Source organism: Oncorhynchus kisutch, linkage group LG19 (genome assembly GCF_002021735.2).
Source record: "Oncorhynchus kisutch isolate 150728-3 linkage group LG19, Okis_V2, whole genome shotgun sequence".
NCBI lineage: Eukaryota > Metazoa > Chordata > Actinopteri > Salmoniformes > Salmonidae > Oncorhynchus > Oncorhynchus kisutch.
In genome coordinates this window covers 20,570,249-20,596,442 of record NC_034192.2, presented here as the reverse complement: position 1 = coordinate 20,596,442, position 26,194 = coordinate 20,570,249, and the positions used below count along the sequence as shown (strand labels likewise).

The 26,194-nt window shown below is 43.1% G+C and overlaps 1 protein-coding gene across 5 annotated transcripts in view; it reads right to left on the bottom strand.

Moving 5' to 3' along the window:
* elnb (elastin b) overlaps nucleotides 1-26,194 on the bottom strand; it is a 57,481-nt gene that overhangs the window by 10,915 nt on the left and 20,372 nt on the right. The window contains exons 15-42 of one of the 5 annotated variants that reach the window (XM_031797811.1): nucleotides 25,636-25,686; nucleotides 24,937-25,359; nucleotides 24,506-24,532; nucleotides 21,872-22,282; nucleotides 21,327-21,359; nucleotides 20,850-21,197; nucleotides 16,651-16,683; nucleotides 16,220-16,528; nucleotides 15,846-15,932; nucleotides 15,662-15,691; nucleotides 15,260-15,475; nucleotides 15,024-15,062; nucleotides 14,751-14,852; nucleotides 14,456-14,560; nucleotides 10,765-10,827; nucleotides 10,508-10,582; nucleotides 10,375-10,407; nucleotides 9,621-9,641; nucleotides 9,485-9,511; nucleotides 9,381-9,395; nucleotides 9,135-9,158; nucleotides 8,384-8,530; nucleotides 3,210-3,269; nucleotides 1,159-1,578; nucleotides 937-1,053; nucleotides 792-824; nucleotides 642-698; nucleotides 15-530 (exon numbers count right to left, since the gene is read on the bottom strand). In XM_031797811.1, the coding sequence (XP_031653671.1) occupies nucleotides 15-530; nucleotides 642-698; nucleotides 792-824; nucleotides 937-1,053; nucleotides 1,159-1,578; nucleotides 3,210-3,269; nucleotides 8,384-8,530; nucleotides 9,135-9,158; nucleotides 9,381-9,395; nucleotides 9,485-9,511; nucleotides 9,621-9,641; nucleotides 10,375-10,407; nucleotides 10,508-10,582; nucleotides 10,765-10,827; nucleotides 14,456-14,560; nucleotides 14,751-14,852; nucleotides 15,024-15,062; nucleotides 15,260-15,475; nucleotides 15,662-15,691; nucleotides 15,846-15,932; nucleotides 16,220-16,528; nucleotides 16,651-16,683; nucleotides 20,850-21,197; nucleotides 21,327-21,359; nucleotides 21,872-22,282; nucleotides 24,506-24,532; nucleotides 24,937-25,359; nucleotides 25,636-25,686 (3,822 nt within the window). The remainder of the gene's footprint in view (nucleotides 1-14; nucleotides 531-641; nucleotides 699-791; nucleotides 825-936; nucleotides 1,054-1,158; nucleotides 1,579-3,209; nucleotides 3,270-8,383; nucleotides 8,531-9,134; nucleotides 9,159-9,380; nucleotides 9,396-9,484; nucleotides 9,512-9,620; nucleotides 9,642-10,374; nucleotides 10,408-10,507; nucleotides 10,583-10,764; nucleotides 10,828-14,455; nucleotides 14,561-14,750; nucleotides 14,853-15,023; nucleotides 15,063-15,259; nucleotides 15,476-15,661; nucleotides 15,692-15,845; nucleotides 15,933-16,219; nucleotides 16,529-16,650; nucleotides 16,684-20,849; nucleotides 21,198-21,326; nucleotides 21,360-21,871; nucleotides 22,283-24,505; nucleotides 24,533-24,936; nucleotides 25,360-25,635; nucleotides 25,687-26,194) is intronic. The other 4 variants (XM_031797812.1, XM_031797813.1, XM_031797814.1 and 1 more) reach the window with 4 other exon arrangements.

Sequence of the window (26,194 nt, the reverse complement as noted above, 5' to 3'; positions counted from 1 at the left end):
TGTTTCTGCCATACTTTTAGGTGGTTTTCCAGTGCCAGTTCCTGTACCAGTTCCAGCACCTGTGGGGTATCTGCTACCAACTCCACCTGGTATATATCCACCTGGTCCAGCTCCACCTTGACCTCCACCTAGACTGCCTCCTTGACCTCCACCCACTCCTCCTGGTCCGGCTCCTATGGCACCCAGGCTGCCAGCTCCACCCAGACCTCCACCAACACCACCGGCTCCAGCACCTCCAGTCTTGTATGGCTTGGATCCATATCCTCCAGGCCCAGCCCCTGTCCCGTAGCCACCTGGCCCAGCACCATAGCCACCTTGCCCAGCACCATATCCACCTGGCCCAGCACCATAGCCACCAGGACCAGCTCCAGCCCCATAACCACCTGGACCAGCACCATAACCACCGGGTCTGGCCCCATAACCACCGGGTCCAGTGCCATATCCTCCAAGACTGGCTCCGTATCCGCCTGGTCTGGCACCATATCCTCCAGGATGTCGTCCTCCTGCTCCAAATTGGCCAGCACCATATCCTAAGTGGAGGAGAGAGAAATTACATGGATGAGCCTGAAGCAGATATTTTTTTTAGAAGAGATACAAACACAGAAAGACATTCAGACAGCTGAAAGAATGCTCAAAGGTACCTTTGCCCGGCTTCCCTGAGCCCAGTCCTTCTCTAGCCCCAGTTGGGTAACGTAGACCTGAGAAACCAAGCCTGTGATTAATGCTCTAATAAAATTAACATTATGTGTGTGAACTCCTTTCAGACTGACAGGGCAGTAACTTTAACATACCTCCACCTGGCAGGACTCCACCAGCTCCGTAGCCTGCAGAGAGAATAATTACCATAATGAAAACATCAGGACAATCATCTTGTTGTGGTGTTGAGTTGAAACCAGAAGACTTGTTTGGTTTATCTGGTTTGCAGTCATGGCTTACTTTTTCCTGGTTTGGGGGTTCCAGCTCCTATATCACCGGCACCACCAGTCCCAGGGACCAGAGCTGCTCCTCCAGCACCTCCTGCACCCAGACTGCCAGCCCCACCTGCTCCATAACCTAAAGTTGCAGAGACCAACAGATCATTAAAGTGTCATCTTAATCTTCACTTCGTTGACAGTGACAGCCCTATATAGTCTTGTTATAGTAGCTTTTACACTGTACCTTTGGGTGGTTTGTCACTACTGCCTGGTCCGGCACCTCCTCCAGGTTCTACTCCTGCTCCTCCACCTCCTGAACCTCCAGCTCCCCCTGTACCGTTAGGACTTCCTCCCACTCTAACTGCACCACCGTCTTTCCGCCCTGCTCCTCCCGGTCCTCCTCCTCCTTTACCATCACCATCTCTTCCTACACCGCCAGATCCACTGCCTGCTCCTCCTGGTCCTCCTCCTCTACCATCACCATCTCTTCCTACTCCGGCAGATCCACTGCCTGCTCCTCCTGCACCATCAGGACCTCCACCAACACCTATTGCTCCTCCTCCTGCATCTCCCTCTCCTTCACCAGGTGTATCTCCTCTTGGAGCCTTCAGAGGTTTAGCTCCAGGTAGAGTCCCCCCTCCAGTGATATCACCGTTAGCAGCACCTGTAGAACCAATCAGGTGACAGAGGCTTCAGACCCAAACCTTGCCAGACAGATCGATGTGGAACACAGAATACCACGATTGTAACTGCTGCAATTGTCTCTTGTTAATAACTTCTTATGGCTGGGGGCAGTATTGAGTAGCTTGGATGAATAAGGTGCCCAGAGGTGCCCGGAGTAAACTGCCTGCTCCTCAGTCCCAGTTGCTAATATATGCATATTATTAGTATATTTGGATAGAAAACACTCTGAAGTTTCTTAAACTGTTTGAATGATGTCTGTGAGTATAACAGAACTCATATGGCAGGCAAAAACCTGAGAAAGAAATCCAAACAGGAAATGGGAAATCTGAGGCTTGTAGTTTTTTAAAGCAGACCCTATTGAAGATACAGTGGGATATTGGTCATCTTGCACTTCCTAAGGCTTCGACTAGATGTCAACAGTCTTTAGAAACTTGTTTGAGGCTTCTACTGTGAAGGGGGGCCGAATGAGAGGGGAATGTGTCAGAGGTCTGCCAGCAGCCACGAGCAGGTCATGCGCATTCACATGAGAGGTAGCTCCCGTTCCATTGCTTTTCTGAAGACAATGGAATTCTCCGGTTGGAATATTATTGAAGATTTATGTTAAAAACACTCTAAAGATTGATTCTATACATCGTTTGACATGTTTCTACTGACTGTAACGGAACTTTTCGACTTTTCGTCTGCTCGTGCATCATGAATTTGGATTACTGGGCTGAACGTGCTAAAAACAAGGAGGAATTTGGACATAAACGATGGACATTATCGAACAAAACAAACATTTATTGTGGAACTGGGATTACTGGGAGTGCATTCTGATGAAGATCATCAAAGCGAAGTGAATATTTATAATGCTATTTCTGACTAATGTTGACCAACATGGAGTTTTTCTTTGGCTGTTTGGTCTCTGAGCGCCGTACTCAGATTATTGCATGGTATGCTTTTTCTGTAAAGGTTTTTTGAAATCTGGCACAGGAGTTGCATTACGGAGAAGTTTATCTAAAGAGCCATGTGTAATAGTTGTATCTTTCATCAATGTTTATTTTGAGTATTTCTGTGAATTGATGTGGCTCTCTGCAAAATCACCGCATGTTTTGGAACTATTGAACATAACACGCCAATGTAAACAGATTTTTGGATATAAATATGCACTTTATCGAACTAAACATACATGTATTGTGTAACATGAAGTCCTATGAGTATCATCTGATGAAGATCGTCAAAGGTTAGTGATTCATTTTATCTCTATTTGTGCTTTTTGAGACTCCTATCTTTGGCTGGAAAAATGGCTGAATTTTTCTGTGACTTGGCGGTGACCTAACATAATAGTTTGTGGTGCTTTCACTGTAAAGCCTATTTGAAATGAGACACTGTGGTGGGATTAACAACAAGATTAGCTTTAAAATGGTATAAGATACTTGTATGTTTTGAATTTGGCGCCCTGCATTTCACTGGCTGTTGTCAAATCGATCCCGTTAACGGGATTTCAGCCCTAAGAAGTTTTAATAACCTTTCTTTTAACAGTTTCATTCAGACAGTCTTAGCTGATATTCCATGTTTTAAGTTTTACAGGAGATTGTTTTGGTGAAATCATGTACACAATGAAAGCATCACCTGCTTGTCTTTCTTTAGAGGGTTTTCCACCGGCACCAATACCGATGCCTGTTTCCGAACCTAATGAAGATAAAGGACTTAAAATGACATCACCTGTACACATAGCATAACTGTTAGTCAAGCACTACTGAAGGCTATAGGGGCGGAGCTTGATTTGGCATCTACAGTACCTTCAGAAAGTATTAAAACCAATTCACTTATTCCACATTTCGGTTTTGTTACAATCTGAATTCAAAATTGATAAAAAATGTTTTTTCAATCTCACCCATCTACACACTATACCCCATAATGACAAAGTGAAAGCATGTTTTAAGACATTTTTGCAAATGTATCTCTTTTACATAAGTATTCACACCCCTGAGTCAATACTTTGTAGAAGCACCTTTGGCAGTGATTACAGCTGTGAGTCGTTTTGGGTATGCCTCTTTCTACCCCTGGATTGTGCAACTTTTACCATTATTCTTTTCAAAAATCTTTAAGCTCTGTCATATTGGTTGTTCATTATTGCTAGACAACCATTTTCAGGTCTTGCCATAGATTTTCAAGTAGATTTAAGTCAAAACTGTAACTCGGCCACTCAGGAACATTCACTATCTTCTTGGTAAGAAACTCCAGTGTAGATTTGGCCTTGTGTTTTGTGTTATTGTCCTACTGAAAAGTGAATTAATCTCCCAGTGTCTGGTAGAAAGCAGACTGAACCAGGTTTTCCTCTAGGATCTTGCCTGTGCTTAGCTCCATTTCCTTTCTTTTTTCCAGAAAACTCCCCAATCCTTAACGATTACAAGCATACCCATAACATGATGCTGTCACGTTCTGACCTTAGTTATTTTGTTATGTCTTTGTTTTATGGTCAGGGTGTGAGTTGGGTGGGTTGTCTATGTTCTTTTTTCTATGATTTGGGTTTTCTGTGTTTGGCCTGGTATGGTTCTCAATTAGAGGCAGCTGTCAATCGTTGTCCCTGATTGAGAACCATACTTAGGTAGCCTGGTTTCACTTTTGAGTTGTGGGGGATTATTTTCCGTGTCAGTGTTTGTGCCACACAGGACTGTTTCGTTTGTTTCGGTATTTCACGTTGTTATTTTGTAGTTTAGTGTTCATGTAAATAAAGTATCGTTATGGACACTTACCACGCTGCACATTGGTCCGATATCTCTTACTCCTCGTCAGAGGAGGAAGAATAAACTCGTTACAGATGCATCCACCACTAGCTTGAAAATATGTAGAGTGATACTCAGTGTCACGTTCTGACCATAGTTATTTTGTGTTTTGTTTGTTTTAGTGTTGGTCAGGACGTGAGCTGAGTAGGCATTCTGTTGTATGTCTAGTTTGTCAATTTCTATGTTTGGCCTGATGTGGTTCTCAGAGGCAGGTGTTAGTCATTGTCTCTGATTGGGAACCATATTTAGGTAGCCTGTTTTGTGTTGGGTTTTGTGGGTGGTTGTCTTCTGTCTTTGTGTCATTGCACCCCAGATAGGACTGTTTCGGTTTTCACATTTGTTGTTTTGTATTTTGTAGTGTTCTCGTTTATCATCTATATTAAAGATGTTGAACACTAACCACGCTGCATTTTGGTCCTCTCCTTCAACGGAAGAAAACCGTTACAGAACCACCCACCACAACAGGACCAAGCAGCGTGGCAACGGGCAGGAGCAGGAGAGGCAGCGATGTCAGGATTTCTGGACATGGGAGCAGAATCTGGGCTATACAACTTGGGAAGAGATAGACACGTGTGCGGTCGACCCAGGGAGAGTGCCGGAGCCCGCCTGGGATTCGCTGGAGCAGTGCGAGGAGTGTTACAGGAGAATGAGGTTGGAGAAACGAGCACGGCGGCACGGTAGGAAGCCCGAGAGTCAGCCCCAAAAACTTCTTGGGGGGCGGCACACAGGGAGTATGGCGAAGCCAGGTAGGAGACCTGCGCCAACTTCCTGTGCTTACCGGAGAGCGAGAGGGACCGGGCAGGCACCGTGTTATGCTGTGGAGCGCACGGTGTCTCCAGTGCGGGTGCATAGCCCGGTGCGGTACATACCAGCTCCTTGTATCGGCCGGGCTAGAGTGTGCATCGAGCCAGGTAAGGTTGGGCAGGCTCGGTGCTCAAGAGCTCCAGTGCACCTGCACGGTCCGGTCTATCCAGTGCCACCTACACGCACCAGCCCTCCGGTGGCAGCCCCCCACACCAGGCTTCCTGTGCGTGTCCAGAGCCCAGTACTCCCTGTTTCTCCACCCCGCACTCGCACCTCAGGGCGTGTCCTCGGCCAGTACCACCAGTGCCGGCACCACGCACCAGGCCTACAGTGCGCCACATCTGTCCAGAGCTGCTAGAGTCTCCCGTCTGTCCAGAGCTGCTAGAGTCTCCCGTCTGTCCAGAGCTGCTAGAGTCTCCCGTCTGTCCAGAGCTGCTAGAGTCTCCCGTCTGTCCAGAGCTGCTAGAGTCTCCCGTCTGTCCAGAGCTGCTAGAGTCTCCCGTCTGTCCAGAGCTGCTAGAGTCTCCCGTCTGTCCAGAGCTGCTAGAGTCTCCCGTCTGTCCAGAGCTGCTAGAGTCTCCCGTCTGTCATGAGCCGCCAGAGTCTCCCGTCTGTCATGAGCCACCAGTCTGTCATGAGCCGCCAGAGCCGCCAGTCAGCATGGAGCCGCCAGTCAGCATGGTGCCGCCAGAGCTACCATTCAGCCAGAATCTGCCAGAACCGCCATTCAGCCAGGACTGGCCAGAGCCGTCAGTCAGCCAGGAGCTGCCAGAGCCGTCAGTCAGCCAGAAGCTGCCTCTCAGCTACCCCTCATTCCTGAGCTGCCCCTCAGTCCTGAGCTGCCCCTCAGTCCTGAGCTGCCCCTCAGTCCGGAGGAGTTTGTTTAGTCCAGTGGGGCCCTTTTAGTAGGGTTGCCAATTCTAGGTCGGTGGCGAGGGTCGCCAAAGCGGACAAAGACTATGGCGGAGTGGGGTCCACGTCCTGCGCCAGAGCCGCCACCTCGGACAGATGCCCACCCAGACCCTCCCCTATAGGTTCAGGTTTTGCGGCCGGAGTCCGCACCTTGGGGGGGGGGGGGGTACTGTCACGTTCTGTCCATAGTTCTTTTGCGTTTTCTTTGTTTTAGTGTTGGTCAGGACGTGAGCTGAGTGGGCATTCTATGTTGTATGTCTAGTTTGTCTATTTCTATGTTTGGCCTGATATGGTTCTCAATCAGAGGCAGGTGTTAGTCATTGTCTCTGATTGGGAACCATATTTAGGTAGCCTGTTTTGTGTTGGGTTTTGTGGGTGGTTGTCTTTGTGTCATTTCACCAGATAGGACTGTTTCGGTTTTCACATTTGTTGTTTTGTATTTTGTAGTGTTCTCGTTTATCGTCTTTATTAAAGATGTTGAACACTAACCACGCTTCATTTTGATCCTCCTCTCCTTCAACAGAAGAAAACCGTTACACTCAGTAATATGTTTTGAATTTGCCCCAAACATAACACTTTCTATTCAGGAAAAAAAGTGAATTACTTTGCCACATTTTGATCGTCATTACTTCAGTGCCTTGTTGCAAATAGGATGCATGTTTTGTTATATTTTATTCTGTACAGTCTGCCTTCTGTTCACTATGTCAATTAGGTTTGTATTGTGGAGTAATTACAATGTTGCTAATCTATGCTCAGTTTTCTCCTATCACAACCATTAAACTCTATCTCTTTTTAATGTCACCATTGGCCTCATGGTAAAATCCCTGAGCAGTTTCCTTCCTCTCCAGCAACTGAGTTTTAAGAAGTTTTCCTATATCTCTAGTAACTGGGTTGGTACACCATCCAAAGTATAATTAATAACTTTACCATGCTCAAAAGGATACGCAATATTTTTACCCATGTCCCAATTAGGTGCCATTCTTTGCGAGGCATTGGAATAGCACCCTAGTCTTTGTGGTTGAATCTGTGTTTGAATTTCACTGCTCGTCAGAGATCTTACAGAGATGAGGTAGTCATTTTAAAAATCATGTTAACTATTATTTCTATTTTATGTGACTTGTTAAGCACATTTTTACTCTTAACTTATTTAGGCTTGCCATAACAAAATAGTTGAATAATTATTGACTCTATCAGTTTTTAATTTTTCATTAATTTGAAACAATGTCAAAAAAACATAAATCCACGTTGACATTATGGAGTATTGTGTGTAGGCCAGTGGGGACAGTGTTTAGATTATAACTGGAGGTAATTCAGACACTTGCATATATATATAGACTAGGATTAATTTGTTTCTAATATATGTTAATAAGTATTGGTGGTTACGTTGTACAGGTACATTGTTATTGTTTAATTTGTTTAAAAAAGAACAACTGCTTAAGGCAAGTTAGTTACAGTACGCTCATATTTGTCATGGAGAATCAGATTGTTGATTCGTTTTCGGTGCAAGAGGAAAGTACTTTGGTTTTACAATTCCAAATGGCTGAGACAGCCATGCAGTAATAGAATAATCCAGAAATTGTACCTGCATTAGCCCTAGACCAGGCAGGGTTAGATCACAACAATAACCAGATTAAAGTCCTGAACTAAGTGTTTGAGACATCACTTTTAACTCTTATCTTGAACAATGATGAGCATCTGGAAAATGAATGATTAATTATGTAAGCAGAAATTTTTGATTATAAAAGGGCTTATCTTTGCACAATGTATTATTATTAGTAGTAGTAAAACCGTACAAACAAGCAGACCATCAGTGAACCAAGCAGCTTGTTTCCTTCTTGAAGCTATTAGTGGCGAATACTGCCAAGTTCAGGCATATCTACATGAATGTCACATACTGTTCTGCATAAACATGTTATGGTTAGCCCCAGTCACATACTGTACTGGCCTGTTATGGTAAGCTCCAGTCACATACTGCACTGGACTGACATGTTATGGTAAGCTCCAGTCACATACTGCACTGGACTGACATGTTATGGTAAGCTCCAGTCACATACTGCACTGGACTGACATGTTATGGTAAGCTCCAGTCACATTCTGTACTGGACTGACATGTTATGGTAAGCTCCAGTCACATTCTGTACTGGACTGACATGTTATGGTAAGCTCCAGTCACATTCTGTACTGGACTGACATGTTATGACAATGTCCAGTCATATACTAATGTCAATATCATGGCATGTTATGACCAGGTTCCAGTCACCATACGGTACTGGTCTGTCAAGGCACAGAGCCTTCATTTACCTCCAGCTTTACCACCAGAGCCGATACCGATACCCAACCCAATACCACCATCGCCCAGCCCGACAGTGCCCGCACCAACACCAGTACCAGAACCAAACCCCACACCAATCGCATCACCAGATGAACCTGACCCAGAACCAGAGGAACCTGATGAAGAGACCATAAGTTGAAAGAGATGAACCTGTTGTCAATGAGGTCATCACTCTGGAGGTACTTTCATGCTCCTCCCATGTCTTCTGAGTGTTGTAGAAAGACAAATAATCTACATTCAGTTTCAAACAGCCAATTCGACTGGATCAAACAGACTTATTTAGTTAAAACTCCACCTTTTCTCTTTGTATATTAGACAGTATGCTAGACGAGCATCATGTCCATAGATATCTATATACAGACACACAGTGGTGGAAAAAGTAGCAAATTGTCATACTTGAGTAAAGTAGATAACTTAATAGAAAGTTTAAAATAAAAAAAATTAAAAGTGAAAGTCATCCAGTAAAATACTACTTGAGTAAAAGTCTAAAAGTATTTGGTTTTAATTAGTCTCTAGTTCCCCTCTTTATGTGAGGAACATCAGGGGTCTGACAGTCACTTACCAGCACCAGACTGGCTCTGGTGCTCAACACCAGCTCCTAAGTCCTCTGTAGAAAGACAGACCACGTGATCCAAGTGCAGACCACAGAATCAAAAAATAGGCACGTAGACATAAGGGTATGGTATTAGTTTACAAATATGTGGTTATTCTATTTCTCACCTCCAGAGGGAACTCCTACCCCATCTGCAGCTCAAGAGAGTGATAGTGGGAGAGGAGGGGGGGTGATTTAGAGCAAGAGAGAGAGGAAGCCAGATGGAGTGAAAGACAAATAAAGAGAGAGAGAAAGAAAGAAAGAAAAAGAATACCTTAAGTCACGTATGCGTGCGACAGATATCAATAATTAAAAGGCTGTTATTACATATGTATATTGATATCACAATTAACACAAAGACAACTGATACTCACCAACTCCAGCCCCAGCTGTATAAGACAAGACATGAAAGATAGTATTAGACTTCATGTAATGGTGACACAGACATCAAGATAATATCAATGCACCACAGACTCACCACTGGGTTGAACAACTCCAGCCCCAGCTGTATAAGACACAAGAATTTCAGATGTTGGCCAATGAAACCACACCTTATTGAATTCAGGATTAGTATATTATACCTCTAGATAACGTCAGATTCTTAAATCACTTACTTTCTGGCACTGCAATTCCACCTACGGAACCAAATGGAAACAGACATTTTAGAAGTGAAACAATACTATGTACTGTACATCTGTTACATAATAGTGATAAAAGTTAGCATGAAAAGGGTTGAGAGCTGATGTGTGAGAAACTCAGAGTTGGAAGCGAAGAGAGGTGAGAAAGGGTGAGAGCGAGATGCATATTGCCTTACTGGGTGAATCAGGGGCTGTGTCACTAATGATAATAGCGATGCCTGTTGCCAAAAGAGACAACAGAGAACAATGACTACGGTCCTCATCCTCAACATCACTGCATCCTCTCTGCAATCTCATTGGCAGTGCTGTGTGTGCAAAGTACCAGTAGTTGGTTTTTGTCTGGCTTCATGTGCACACATATGATACCAGAATACTTTGTGTGCTTTCCGCACCCTATTCCCAACATAATTCACTACTTTTGACCAGGCACTACTTTGACCAGAGCCCTTGTCGGGCCCTGGTCAAAAGTATTGCACTATACAGGGAATAGGGAGCCATTTGGCACGCATCCCTTTTGTGTTCTACAGCATGTCTGGTATCATATGTGTGCACATGAAGCCAGACAAAAACCAACTACTGGTACTTTGCGCACACAGCACTGCCAATGAGGTTGCAGAGAGGATGCAGTGATGTTGAGGATGAAGCAAAGGTAACTTTAACACAAACAGTGCTCATTAACAGATGCAGAAGAGACCTATTACATTCTCTCTAAAAGATCAGATGAACACACCTGGGATTGCTGTCCCCCCGAGCCCCGATTGATCTGTTAAACAGAAAAGAAAGAGAAATGCACGTGTTCACACATACAACTAAAGCCCAAGACTGGGACTAGGGATGTTTGATCAGGTAGTTATCAGACATACCTGGTTTTCCTCCAATGCTAGGGATTCCTGTGTCTCCCACCCCTCCTCCAACAGCACCAGCTGTGACGCCGGTGCCTGTCATGAGATGATAAAGGTGTTATAAGAATTATATAATGTGAAAAACATCACCTTAGTTTATGGCTTCTTCTCTAAAGCCACTGTTGCACTCATTGAAGTCAATGGCTAAATCTTGATTGGCCAGAAATGATGTTAGAATGGTTTCAGCAATAGGATTTGGCCTAACCCACCACACCCACCATCTCCTGGGCCAGCAGAACTTCCAGATCCTTCTAGAACCCCACCGGCACCACCAGGCTCACCTGGTGGAACAAAGTAACTACAGGTAACTGCCAAAATAGAGGAAACACCAACATAAAGTGTATTAATAGGGCGTTGGGCCAGAACCGCTTCAATGCATAGATTAGTGTCTGGAACTCTATTGGAGGGATACAACACCATTCTTCCATGAGAAATTCCATAATGTTGTTGATGGTGTTGGAAAACTGACTCTAGAATCTCCCATAAGTGTTTAATTGGGTTGAGGTCTGGTGACTGAGACATATGGTTTACATCGTTTTGATGCTCATCAAATAATTTAGTGACTACTCATGCCCTGTGAATGGGGGCATTGTCATCCTATGGGGATATAGCCATGGTAGCCAAAATAATAGCCTACACAGCATTTTTATATATGATGGGATGCTCATTGCTGAATTGACTCAAGAACCACACCTGTGTGGAATACTTGCATTCCTCATTTACTCAAGTGTTTTCATTATTTTGGCAGTTACCTGTACTATGAAAACTGGGAAAGTTTCAAATATTAATGGAATGAATATGACACATGCAGTGACATTCTAGTGTGACATAGCAAACAAAAAGGGAGAAAAATGTTTATATTGGACATCCTAGATATTATTTAAACATCCATTGCAAAGTTAAGGCATGTGTAACCACATATTTACTGTAACTGTTAATGTAAACATGCTCCAACAGACCAAATCTAAATATCTAAATTCCATGGAGGCACCATCCAGAGTACCTCCAATACTGTTACCTCTGTCCACATAAACCTAGGTAACATCCCAAATGGTACTTTGACTTTACCAAGTATTAGATAAAATGCAATTGTGTTCATTGTCCGTAGCTTATGCCTGCCCATACCATAACCCCTCCGCCACCATGGGCCACTCTGTTCCCAACGTGGATATCAGAAAACCGCTCGCCTACACGATGCCATACACGTGTTCTGCGGATGTGAGGCTGGTTGGATATACTGCCAAATTCTCTAAAACAACATTGGAGACGGCTTATGATAGAGAAATGAGCATGACATTTTCTGGAAACAGCTATGGTGGATATTCCTGTAGTCAGCATGCCAATTGCACGCTCTCTCAAATCTTGAGACATCTGTAGCATTGTGTTGTGTCCCCAGCAGAAGGTGCACCTGTGTAATAATCATGGTGTTTAATCAGCTTCTTGATATACCACATCTGTCAGATGGGTGGATTATCTTGGCAAATGAGAAATGCTCACTAAGAGGGATGTAAACAAATTTGTGCACAACATCTGAAAGAAATAAGCTTTTTGTGCATCTGGAAAATTTCTGTGATCTTAAAAATTTTAGCTGATGAAACATTGGACCAATATTTTACATTTACGTTTATATTTTTGTTCACTGTAAATAGTGTGCCAAAAAATGTTGCTAGAAATATGCAAATGTTTAATGGCAAACAGTTCATCAGGTTTTTTTTCTGCCGAAAATACTTAACCATAGAAGAAAAATATATTGGAATTGGAAACCTAGTAAAATAGCTTTCTACCAAAGTTGTGCCTGATAACTTGCTAATAAATTGTCCTAATAAACCTAAAACTCGCTAGGTATTTGATGCCTGGTTAGCATTGTCATGTTTTTATGGTATAGAGGGAAACACATTTTGTTACTTGGTAGCTAGCTAATGGTTAGCGTTTAGCTAGCTAGCTTAGCTTGCTAAAGTTGGCTATTATAACTAGCTAACTAATGATTCGATTGATATCTTAAAGACATATTTTTAGATGAAGACGTTGCTGTCTTTAAATACCAATATACATGTCAATATGTTAGCGTCACTGTTCAGTAACGTTAGCATGTTTATTAGCTAGCACAACAACTACGGTAGCAACTAATTGAGTTGACATCTTTTGCGGATTGGGATACCCTTTTTTTCCCTACTCATGGTGTTGGAAGAAGCTGCATTTGGGAAGAGGATGCATCAACACCCTGGAAAGATTTTTGTGGTACACTAAGACTTTTTTTTATTGATAAATATATTTATCGTCTTCAAGCTTGATAAGGTAAGAAAATGCATCTATTGTTCTCAAACGCCAACTCATTCATTCTTTGTAACAATTGGATCTTTCATTACTTTATATTAGGAGCTCTCTCTCTCTTTCTAGAAGCAATCAGTTACCAGGCAAAAAGACAGATTGAAGCTTTCAAACGGAGGAAAGCAAAATATGTGTGCACCAAATCAAGACTTCTTGCATGCATTACCTTGATGTAACTCAAATATAATTAATTTAGGAAAAATTATATAAATAGCCATATTAGGCATAACTAAATTTTATGTTGCTTTTCTTCCACACAAGCCTTATACACCCAAATCAGGAATAAGAGACAGCTAGTAGACATCTGGCTCTTCATCATGATGTCTGAATGCAGTCTAGATTGAAGATCGTAATTAGTTAATTCGTTTGAATCAATTATGTTGAGGCTTGGCTGGAGAAAAATCTTGTATAGGAACGATTTAGCCACACATTTAAGATTTAGTAGGCCTAAGGCCCACTTTATGCTAGCTACATCGTTTGTCTACATAGAATTTATACAAGGCAGAAACATTGTTTCCTTGCTGAAAAATATATAGAATATCTGTTTTAGTTAGAAGAAAAGCAACATCAAGGCAACTTTGTTACAGCTGAACCAGTTTTTCCTAAGCCTATAACCCACCCATTAGCTGGTGAGTCTACCTCACAAATATTAAATGTTTAGGTACTAGGTTTAGGTTTTCTATCTTCATTTTGTTTTTGTTTTGTGTTCTCTGATTGTTCCAGTGCATGCATTCAACAAGCTTTGGATGAAGGACTCCAAAGTTCACTCAAAAAATGCAATAGTTCTGACCTGGGTTTGATTTTGTTTTTGTTGTTTAAATTTGGTTTATTCTATTTTAAACCCATTGGTTGAAAGCTCATTGCTCAGTTATATACTGTCCTAACATCCCTATACAGTTATATACTGTCCTAACATCCCTATATAGGCTAACATCCCTATAGTGTTCACATTTCTCTCATGTAAATGTTGTAGCAATGTGAAAGCATAAATAAACCATTTATTTGGGAAATATTCAGTCTTTGCTCTTTTTTTCATTAGCATGCTGATGATTTCAAGGGTAACATTGTAACACTTGGCATTATGTTTTAATTGTAGGATAGATAAGAATTTGATTGGATTTATTTGTATATGTTAAGACATTCAATACATGTTGTTTAGTTTACTCTATGAAAAACAAGTTCATTTTAAGCTATGTGGGATTGGTTTTATGTAAATAAGACATTTCAATGTGAAGTAATCAAAAACCTCATCTAATTTGCATATTCAGAATGAGTTTGAAACAAATTTGCAACAAACCGTGTTCTCCACAAGTTTCCCAGAATTGTTTGCCAGATGTTCATGTCGTCGCAAATTTGCCGAGTTTAGTGAAAATATTATTGCCACAACTGTTTGCCAGAAGCCTGTTTTTTTCTGTAAGGGCATGCAGCAGGTAAAGAGAGATGAATAGATGCCAGAACCAGTTCAAACAGGATTATTCAGTTGAAATGAATGGAAATTAAGTCGACTCAAACTTTGACCCATAAAGAATTGAGGTGAAGTTAACTCAAACTTTGACCAATAACTCTGATTATGTAAGCTACCTCCTGTGCCTGCTCCTCCTGCGCCTGTCCTGTCTCCTCCTGCTCCTGTCACAGTGCCATCTCCTCCTGCTCTTGTGCCAGGGCCAGGTGTAGGTCCTGCACCTACTAAGTAAAAATAGAAATAAGTCATCCTCAACATCCTCCTCGTCATCATTAGACCGGATAACAAAGGATGGACCCTCATTGTATTTATCAGGTTTGCTTCCGGCTCCACTAGGCACACCTGCAAAACAGATAAACCATAAGCTCTGTCCCTTCCTAGACTCTATCCCTAACAGTACCAACTTGACCTTACCTCCAGCACCTGTCCCAGCTCCGGTCCCGGTCCCAGCCCCTGTCCCAGCCCCTGCACCTCCAGCTGCCCCAGCACCAAGGGCCCCTCCTGCCCCACCTGGTCCTAGAAAAATAAACATCAAGGCAGTTCATATGTCTGCATCTTTCCATCTGAGAGATGATGGGAAATGCAGCAGCAAGGTATAGTAGGGGTAATGGGTGCCGGTTTAGCTCTGGGAACGGCTTCACTTGAATGCAACAGTGCAGTATTCTGGAAAACAAAACCCATTCTCACCATATTTGTCTGCCTTAAATCCAGATCCAGTACCGTAGCCTGCAGATCCCAACCAAACACACAGAGACCAGTGTCAGACATCAGAACATACTGATACAATACACTTACCCATTGGTCTTTCTCTGTACATTTCATGTACTTACCAACTTGTCTTCTATGTAAAGTAAAGGTCAGTGAAATGACCCGAACTAACCCATCTATATCCTCTCCACTCTCTCAGCTCTCCTCACACTTACCCCTTTTCCCCCAGGGAGAACCGCTGTAACCTCCTGGAAGCCCACCTGGCACCCCTCCTGATCCTGCTCCGCCCCCGGCTCCAAAGCCACCTGGTCCGGCTCCAAAGCCACCTGGTCCGGCTCCAAAGCCACCTGGTCCGGCTCCAAAGCCACCTGGTCCGGCTCCATAGCCACCTGGTCCGGCTCCGAAGCCACCTGGTCCGGCTCCGAAGCCACCTTTGTATACAGAGTGTGTTAATATAGGGATGTGATGATATTGTATCATCTGTTTAGCTAGAATGTGGTGTTGCAGTGTGATTATATGTACAATTTTCAGCTGTTACTTAAATTGTGGTAGTGCAGTAAGTAGCTTTGAGAGGCAAAGTCGACATTGGTGCTAAATAATAGGCGATATTTTCTCACCTGGTCCATAGCCACCTGGTACCCCTCCGACTATGGAAGTAAGAGGTAACCCCCAGGTCAAAGTTAGACATTTTCTGGACATCGATTCAACTTTTATATTCCCTTAAAGGGATAGTTCACCCAAATTACCATATTGGTTTCCTTGAACAACGTACGACCAGACTGACAAGACAAATAAACTCACATCCTTGTCCAGCTCCTCCTCCAAGGGCCCCACCGGCCCCACCAGCAACTTGTCCATATTTAGCAGCTTTTGATCCGGCTCCATATCCTGTAGAATCATAGCGACTCTTTTCACTACAGAATGTTGAACTCAAAACCAACAGAAAAAACTGCCCAACCAATGCCATTTAGTAGGAAGCTTGAAGCCCAACAAACAATGTTTTCCCTGGAATACACAACAAGGATTCCCAATCAAATAATCCCCCCAAGTCCAACTATTATTAGTTGCCTTTATTTAACCAGGTAAATCATTAAGAACATATTCTCAACAAACAAGAACGCTGCCCCTATATCCCAACCTGTCCTAGGGAACCCCTGGCTCTGCTGTTGACTAACCTCTTCCAGGTCCATATCCGGCCCCAGGTAGTCCTCCTGCTCTTGCCCTAGCTTCATAGCCTCCTCCAGGGACTCCTCCTGCTCCCTGACCGTACCCAGCTCCAGGCCCTGTTCCTGCTCCATACCCTGCACCAGGCCCAGCTCCGGTCCCATATCCACCCCCAGGCACTCTTCCTCCTGCTCCTGCTTCTCCTGCTCCTAAGGCGCCTCCTGACCCTGGTCCGTAGCCTCCTCCTGGCAGACCTCCTCCCGGGGCACCGAATCGCCCACCAAGGCCTCCACCCGGAGCTCCTCCACCTCCTCCTGGACCTGGCAGGACAACACGGGAGGGGTCAAAGTTTAGGGTTAGACAACATAAATATGGCAGCCATATTGTTTTGTTTCAAGGATTTTAACATAAATACTCTCCACAGAGAGAAAATAATGATTACCGTATTTCAGAGACTTAGCCCCAGCAGGATATCCTGTGAGACAGAGCACATGATGGGAGACATTTTAATGATGGGAGACACTTCGTTGGTCCTATACCAGGCAGTGTCAGAGGAAGGCCCTAAAAATGGTTGAAGAGTCCAGCTACCCAAGTCATAGACTGTTCTCTCTGCTACCGCACGAGAAACGGTACCGATGCACCAAGTCTGGAACCAACATTATTCTGAACAGCTTCTAGCCAAAAGACTGCTAAATAGTTAACCAATTAGCTACCCAGACTATCTGCATTAACCCTTTTTGCATTAACTCTCATCACATGCAGCTGCTGCTGCTTATTATCTATCCTGTTGCCTCGTCACTTTACCTCTACCTATACAGTGCCTTGCAAAAGTATTGTTGTAGCTGAATCAGAATTAGTTAGGTAACATAGATAAATAAGATGTTTTATTTACTTTATACTTGTCATTAGAATGTCTTCTTTTGGACTATTTTCCTCTCCTCTAGGGAAAAGTCACTTGGGGCCCAGAGAGGGGAGAGGTCAGGCTTGTCTTTTACATGTCTGGTAATAGGCAGAATATCAGAAAGGGAGAAGTCAGGTTTGAACATTGTCTTCATAATGAATATATCTGTGAAACCATGTGAAGGGCTCCATAATGTCTGTACTCAAGTCACTCCCTCTCTTTTCCCATTGGGGGAGGAGTATGGCAGTGTCTGGAACCATTCTATGTCCCCTCTGATGTTGCCCTTCTCTTGACCTAGTATATGACCTGGAGGCTCACTCTCCTCCGTGAGCTTGTCCAGGAGGGGGTGTATTTGAGATGGGAGTATCTAGAATTAACAATTGATATATGCCATTGGATGAGGTAATGTTTTGGTAATATGAAGTACCAAGAACGAGAAGTAGAACCTCGTCTACGAGACCAAACTGAACGATAATTTATAGTTAATTCTATCTGGCTATGGGATACTCCTCTTTCAAGTAAAAGGCCCTTTGTGAAGTTCCTAAGATTTGTGGTTCGTCATTGTGAGTTGAGAGGGGTGTATCTTGGCTATAAAATATGAAGTATTCTTTTGTAAGCACTCTCAGAATTCATTTATAGACGCTGAATTGATCTGAGAGTCACAGGGCTATGGTGAAGGTCATATTATTAAAATATTAAGTTTAAGTACAACTCTGACTGGTGTGTGGTTTGTAACTATCCTCATTTAGTAATACAGGAAATTACCACGACAGTATTCAGCCCCCTTGGTGTTTTTACTATTTTGTGGCATTACAACCTGTAATTTAAATTTATTTTTATTTGGATTTCATGTAATGGACATACACAAAATATTCAAAATTGGTGTGAAGTGAAAAAATTACTTGTGCAAAGAAAGAAACAACTGAAAAGTGGTGCGTGCATATGTATTCACCCCCTTTGCTATGAAGCCCCTAAATAAGATCTGGTGCAACCAATTACCTTCAGAAGTCACATAATTAGTTAAATAAAGTCCACCTGTCTGCAATCTAAGTGTCACATGATATCAGTATATATACACCTGTTCTAAAAGGCCCCAGAGTCTGCAACAGCAATAAGCAAGGGGCACCACCAAGCAATCGGCACCATGAAGACCAAGTAGCTCTCCAAACAGATCAGGGACAAAGTTGTTGAGAAGTACAGATCAGGGTTGAGTTATAAAAAAATATCCGGAACTTTGAACAACCCACGGAGCAACATTAAATCCATTATTAAAAATGGAAAGAATATGGCACCACAACAAACCTGCCAAGATAGGGCCACCCACCAAAACTCACAGACCAGACAAGGAGGGCATTAATCAGAGAGGCAACAAAGAGACTAAAGATATCCCTGAAGGAGCTCCACAACGGAGATTGGAGAATCTGTCCATAGGACCACTTTAAACCGTACACTCCACAGAACTGGGCTTTACGGAAGAGTGACAATAAAAAAGCCATTGCTTAAAGAAAAAAATAAGCAAACACATTTGGTGTTCGCCAAAAGGCATGTGGGAGACTCCCCAAACATATGGAAGCAGGTGCTCTGGTCAGATGAGACTAAAATTGAGCTTTTTGGCCATCAAGGAAAACGGCGCAAACCCAACACCTCTCATCACTCCGAGAACACCATCCCCACAGTGAAGCATGGTGGTGGCAGCATTTTCGTCCACAGGGACAGGGAAACTGGTCAGAATTGAAGGAATGATGGATGGTGCCAAATACAGGGATATTCTTGAGGGAAACCTGCTTCAGTCTTCCAGAGATTTGAGACTGGGACGGAGGCTCACCTTCCAGCTGGACAATGACCCTAAGCATACTGCTAAAGCAACACTCAAGTGGTTTAAGGTGAAACATTTAAATGTCTTGGAATGGCCTAGTCAAAGCCCAGACCTCAATCCAATTGAGAATCTGTGGTATGACTTAAAGATTGCTGTACACCAGCGGAACCCATCCAATTTGAAGGAGCTGGAGCAGTTTTGCCTTGAAGAATGGGCAAAAATCCCAGTGGCTAGGTGTGCCAAGCTTATAGAGACATACCCCAAGAGACTTGTAGCTGTAATTGCTGCAAAAGGTGGCTCTACAAAGTCTTGACTTTGGGGGGGTGAATAGTTATGCACACTCAAGTTTTCCGTTTTTTTGTCTTATTTCTTATTTGTTTCATAATAATAAAAAATTTGAATCTTCAAAGTGGTTGACATGTTGTGTAAATCAAATGATACAACCCCCCCCCCCCAAAAAATATATTTTAATTCCAGGTTGTAAGGCGACAAAATAGGAAAAATGCCAATCGGGGTGAATACTTTCGCAAGCCACTGTATGTACATGTAAATCCAACATTGTTATCAGGAACTATTCCAAAGGTTAGAAAAACAGCTTATGTGCTGCCACTCCATAAGGCAGGGATAGTCGTGAACTTGATCATTATCGTCCCATCTCCAGGTTTCCATGTCTCGCTAAGATTTTCAAATATTTGGTAAATAATCAACTTCACTATTTTATATCTGTCAATGGTATTTTGAATATAAATCCATCTGGATTTAGGCCAGGGCACTGCACTATCACAAAAAGCACATTAGTTGTTAATGATATTGTCAATGCTTTTTCTAAAATGAAAGGTGCTGCTTTGTTTGTGGACCTGTCAAAAGCTTTTGATGCTGTTGATCATGCTATTTTAATGAATAAGTTGTCCTAGATTGGCCTGGGCTCTGATGCCTGCCCATGGTTTCATGATTAACTCAGTGACAGAACTCAGGCCATCTTGATTGATGGGGTTAAGTCCAAATGTCTTGAAAATAAAGGTGTTCCGCAGAAGTAGATACCAGGAGCTGTTCTTTTCAAAAATGTTATGAATGCAATTGGTCAATCTGTAAAAAAATGTTAACATTTCATCAATATGCTATATATACTACTATGTAATATACTACTATGCAATTTCCCCGACTGCTGACCTGGCTGTGACAAGGCTACAGTTAGATTTTATAGCTGTACAGGAAGCCCTTACTGATTTTAAAACTCGTGCTTTATACAGGCAAACTAAATAAATGCTGTTTTGAAGTTCTCCTAAAATTGTCTCTGCTGGATTACATCTTCATTCATCATCGGATGGTTCTATAAATCGAACAAGTCCCTGCATCCAAATACCTTGGTGTGTTGATTGACAGTGATTTAACATTTTTTTTAAACATATGAATGAGAAGCTAAGATTACAGAAACAGATCTTGCATCTCTCTAGTCAGTAGGAAGCAGATTGTGCTGTCAACCTTTCTAGCTGTTCTTGATTATGGTGATACTATTTATCAAAGTGCAGCTGCCACTACTCTTAAACCCTTTGATGTACCCTTCGTTTTATCACAGTAGACAGTTGTATACTGATCACTGCATTCTTTACCAAAGGTTGGCTGGACGGTTAAAGGTGAAAGTCACGTACAGTAGATCACATCATTACGCTCTTTTTGTTTATAAAGCCCTGCTCAACAAGCTTCCAACTTACCTATCTTTACTGTTACAATTTATAACTACAAGTTATCAACCCCGTTCACAGGGTTAAATAACTTGCAATAAATAACTTCTTATTATTTTTCTATTTTTCTCTCTGCATTATTGTTAAGGGCCTGTAATTAAGCATTTCATTGTTAGCCTACACCTGTTTACGAGGAATGTGACAAATCATATTAGATTTTTTGACCCACTGGTTTAATGTACCTCCAACACCAGCACCAGGTCCGTAACCAGCACCACTACCAGGTAAACCACCTCCGGGTCTGTATCCACCACCAGGCACTCCACCAGCACCAAGCCCAGCTCCAGGCCCTGCTCCCTGGCTAAGTCCAGTCCCAGCACCCACTCCTGGTCCATAACCACCACCGGTTCCACGGCCAGGTCCAAATCCAGCTCCAGGACCATAACCACCAGGGACACCTCCACCACCACCAAGCCCAGATCCAGGCACTCCACCCTGGCCTACTCCAGTCCCTGCTCCCCCTCCTGGTACTCCTCCCAGGCTGGCTGCCTGTCCTCCTCCTGGGGTCCCAAGGACACCACTTAGCATACCTGTCAGTGGAGACATTGATTTACCTCTCTATTAAAGTATTATACCTGCTGGTACAGTATGCATACAAATAAATATTTCAAAACAGAACTTTCAACTTTACAAAAGACAAGGATATTGGATTTACTCACCATATTTACGAGCTTTGGCATTTGCATCATATCCTGTAAAGGAGCACATTTATGAATTAAATACACATCCTGTTTTCTCTTTTACAGATTATTCTTGTCACTGAACAGGAATACAATTATGTCTCCAGCTCCAGTTCCTTGTCCTTCCCCAGCTTCACCTGGTTCTTTGACTGAATGTCTATTTAATGTGTATATTTATGTTTATCTATACTTGTCTATTGATACACTTGTTTTGTATGGTGCAGGGCTCATTTGTAAAAGAGACTTTAGTATCAATATGACTTCCCTGGTGAAATGAAGTTAAATAAATATATCTACCTCATTTACCTCGAACCCCTGCACATCGACTTGGTATTGGTACCCCGTCTATATAGCCAAGTTATTGTTACTCATTGTGTATTTATTCCTTGTGTTATTATTTTTCTATTTTTCTCTCTGCATTATTGGGAAGGGCCTGTAATTAAGCATTTCATTGTTAGCCAACACCTGTTTACGAAGAATGTGACAAATCATATTAGATTTTTTGACCCACTGGTTTAATGTACCTCCAACACCAGCACCAGGTCCGTAACCAGCACCACTACCAGGTAAACCACCTCCGGGTCTGTGTCCACCACCAGGCACTCCACCAACTCCTCCACCTGGTCCATAGCCAGCTCCACCATGTCCTTCCCCGGCACCACCTGGTCCAACCCCTCCACCTGTTCCATATCTTCCAGCACTACCTGGTCCATAGCCACCAGGTCCAGCTCCATCTGGTCCATAGCCGGCCCCACCTGGTCCATAACTGGCCCCACCTGGTCCAACTCCACCTCCAGGACCGAAGCTACCGCCAGGCCTGTAACCGCCTCCTGGTTCCCCTCCAGCCCCACCAGGCAGTCTTCCGGTTCCAATCCCAGATGCAGGCACTCCCTGGCTGAGCCCACCACCAGCTCCAGTGCCTGCTCCACCCTGACCTGGAGAAAGGGAGGCAATGGTCTTGTATGAAGAGTGCTTATACCTCAACAATTAGAGGACCAGTGTTGGGGAAGTGTGTGTCATAAGTTTACATACAATAAGTTGACTGCGCCTATAAACAGCCTGGAAAACTCCAGAAAATTATGTCATGGCTTTAGAAGTTTCTGATAGGATAATTGACATCTTTTGAGTCAATTGGAGGTGTACCTGTGGATGTATTTCAAAGCCTACCTTCACACTCAGTGCCTCTTTGCTTGACATCATGCGAAAATAAAAAGAAATCAGCCAAGACCTCAGAAAAAATAATTGTAGACCTCCACAAGTATGGTTCATTCTTGGGAGCAATTTCCAAATGCCTGAAGGTACCCCGTTCATCTGTACAAACAATAGTTTGCAAGTATAAACACCCTGGGACCACGCAGCCGTCATACCGCTCAGGAAGGAGACGCATTCTGTCTCCTAGAGATGAACGTACTTTGGTGCGAAAAGAGCAAATCAATCCCAGAACAACAGCAAAGGACCTTGTTAAGATGCTGAAGGAGACAAGTACAAAAGTATCTATGTCCACAGTAAAACGAGTTCTATATCGACATAAGCCACTGCTCCAAAACCACCATAAAAAAGCCAGACTACGGTTTGCAACTGCAAATGGGGACAAAGATCGTATTTTTTGGAGAAATGTCCTCTGGTCTGATGAAACAAAAATAGAACAGTTTGGCCTTAATGACCATCCTTATGTTTGGAGGAAAAAGCGGGATGCTTGCCGTGAAGCACGGTGGTGGCAGCATCATGTCGTGGGGGTGCTTAGCTGCAGGAGGGACTGGGGCACTTCACAAAATAGATGGCATCATGAGGTTGTCACAACTTCCGCCGAAGTTGGCTCCCCTGCCTCGTCGTCACCGTCCTATTAGCCGCCACGATCCCTTTTTTCGTTTGTCTGTTTGTTTTGTCTTATTAGTTTCACCTGTGTTCTGTTGTATGGCTTAATGAGCTTCCCTATTTTAAGTACGTGTACCCGCCCTTGTTTTGTGTGGGATTGTCTTTATGTTACATGTGTGCGTTTTAGGTAGAGGTGGTTATATTTTCTGGACTTGGCACCCTGTGTTTTTGGGTAGTCACTTTGTTGTCCACCCCCTGTGTCGTTGGGCTTGTCATTTTTGTGTGCCGTATTAAAGAGCACTTTTCCCCGGTGGAACTCTCTGCGCCTGATTCCTTTACCCACCTAGTCCCGCGTGACAGAGGTAGGAAAATGATGTGGATATATTGAAGCAGCATCTCAAGACATCAGTCAGGAAGTTAAAGCTTGGTCTCAAATGGGTATTCCAAATGGATATTGACACCAAGAATACTTTAAAAGTTGTGGCAAAATGGCTTAAGGACAACAAAGTCAAGGAATTGGAGTGGCCATCACAAAGCCCTGACCTCAATCCTACAGAAAATGTGTGTGAAGAACTGGAAAAGCGTGTGTGAGCAAGGAAGCCTACAAGCCTGACTCAGTTACACCAGTTCTGTAAGGAGGAATGGGCCAGAATTCACCCAACTTATTGTGGGAAGCTTGTGGACGGCTACCCGAAACGTTTGACCCAAGTTAAACAATTTAAAGGCAATGCGGCAAAATACTAATTGAGTATATGTAAACTTCTGACCCACTGGGAATGTGATGAAAGAAATAAAGGCTGAAATTAAATATTTCTCTCTACTATTATTCTGACATTTCACATTCTTAAAATAAAGTGGTGATCCTAACTGACCTTAGGTAGGGAATTTTTCCTAGGATTAAATGTCAGGAATTGTGAAAAACTGAGTTTAAATGTATTTGGCTAAGATGTATGTAAACTTCCAACTTCAACTGTATATATAATAATAAAAGTAGTAATAATAATAATATGGGTAAGTTTGCGTTTAATAGGCTAAATTACCCATTCTGACTCCAGAGTGATCTATTCTTGCAATTTGTAGCCTGACATTTCAGATTTAGATATGATCATTTTCCCCAAAGTAGTTTGGATGTCGTGAACTACTTTTCCAAAGTAATTTAAGCTAAGTAAACTATACGTTTCTTAAGGGTAGCTTTAGTGTAGCTTAACGTCTTCCAGTGTGAAGTAATTGGTAGCTTGGTAAACTATATTTTCAGAGTAGTTTACCCAAAACTGAATAGGATGCAGACAGTTACCTTAAATAAATCATAGTTAAGTGCTCTTGGTTTTGAAGCAAACTCTCACCATATTTGGCTGCCTTAGATCCAGCTCCTGTAAAATAGAGCGATGCAAGAAACAAAATTAGCATTGGCATCAGATTAAATAACTTATCCTTCAAAAAATAAGAATATTTAAGTGAACTCCTTTTGTATTTCAAATGCCAAATGCGTAGCCATGCAGAGTGTAGGATGGGAGGTAGCCAGATGGAGGGACCTGCTGGGTGGTAGGAGTGAGTGTACACAGATCTAGCACATTCTACACGTGTATGATATGTAAGATATCATGTGGAAAGATAGGAGAATGCCCCCACACACTGTTTAGATGCTCTTAGAGTTAGTTGAGGACCAGATTCAATGTTTAGGTCAATATGGTCAAAATTTTACAACATCAAAACATTTATTTAAAAACTTGGCAGCAAGTATTCTCCTTTCTTTTCCTTTATGTCTCTAACTCACCTCCGGGGTAGGCACCTCCTACACCTAGGCCAGCCCCTGGGTACCGCCCTCCACCTGGGTAACCCCCTGGGTATCCATACCCACCTGAGCCAGGGACGCCCCCTGCCCCAGGTACGCCTCCTGGTCCGGCTCCGCCCCCGTAACCAGGTACGCCTCCTGCTCTGGCTACGCCTCCGAATCCAGGTATGCCTCCTGCTCCACCTCCGTAACCAGGTACACCACCAGCTCCAACTCCATAACCAGGGACCCCATCTGCTCCAGGTACGCCGCTAGGTACGCCTCCTGCTCCGGCCATGCCCCCTTGACGAAGTACACCTCCAGCTCCAACTCCATAACCAGGGACCCCACCTGCTCCAGGTACACCGCTAGGTACTCCTCCTGCTCCCGACATGCCCCCTTGACGAAGTACACCTCCAGCTCCAGCTGGCCAGGGATAGACAATTCTCATCTTTGACTCCAATTATCACGGAACCCCCAAACACATAGGTCCCCCACATCACAAACACCTGAGCCTCTCCACACCAAACACCTGAATCCCCCCAGGCCACAAATACCTGAATCATTCAATACCTGGGTAATAAAACCTGTTATGTCACCAAACATACACTTACCATCTTCCTAAGGACTAGTTCATATAGTCTTACCGTAAACCTACCAACTACCACCTTCCTAAAGGATTAATTATTAATTCAGTCTTACCATATTTAGCAGCAAGCTTGGCCTGGGAATTAGCTGATTTGCCTCCAGCCCCTAAAAATGGAAGAGAAGAAGAGGACAAAGAGGAGGAATGAAATAAGAAAAGGAAGAGAAATAGCAGGATAATAGATATGGATTGTGGATTGTTGTAGTAGTTTTCTAGTGTCCCAACCTGGTCTCAGAGCATTTCACACGTAAATACAGGACACTCAATTTATACTGAACAAAATGTCAAGTGTTGGTCCCATGTTCCATGAGCTGAAATAAAATATATCAGAAATGTTTCATTTGCACAAAAAGCTAATTTCTGTCAAATTTGTTTACATCCCTGTTAGTGATCCTTTGCCAAGATAATTCCATCCACCTGACAGGTGTGGCACATAAAGGAGCTGATTAAACAGCATGATCATTACATTGGTGCACCTTGTGCTGGGGACAATAGAAGGCCACTAAAATGTATAGTTTTGTCACAACACAATGCCACCAATGTCACACATTTTGAGGAAGCATGCAATTGGCATGCTGACTGCAAGAATATCCACCAGAGCATTTGCCAGATAAT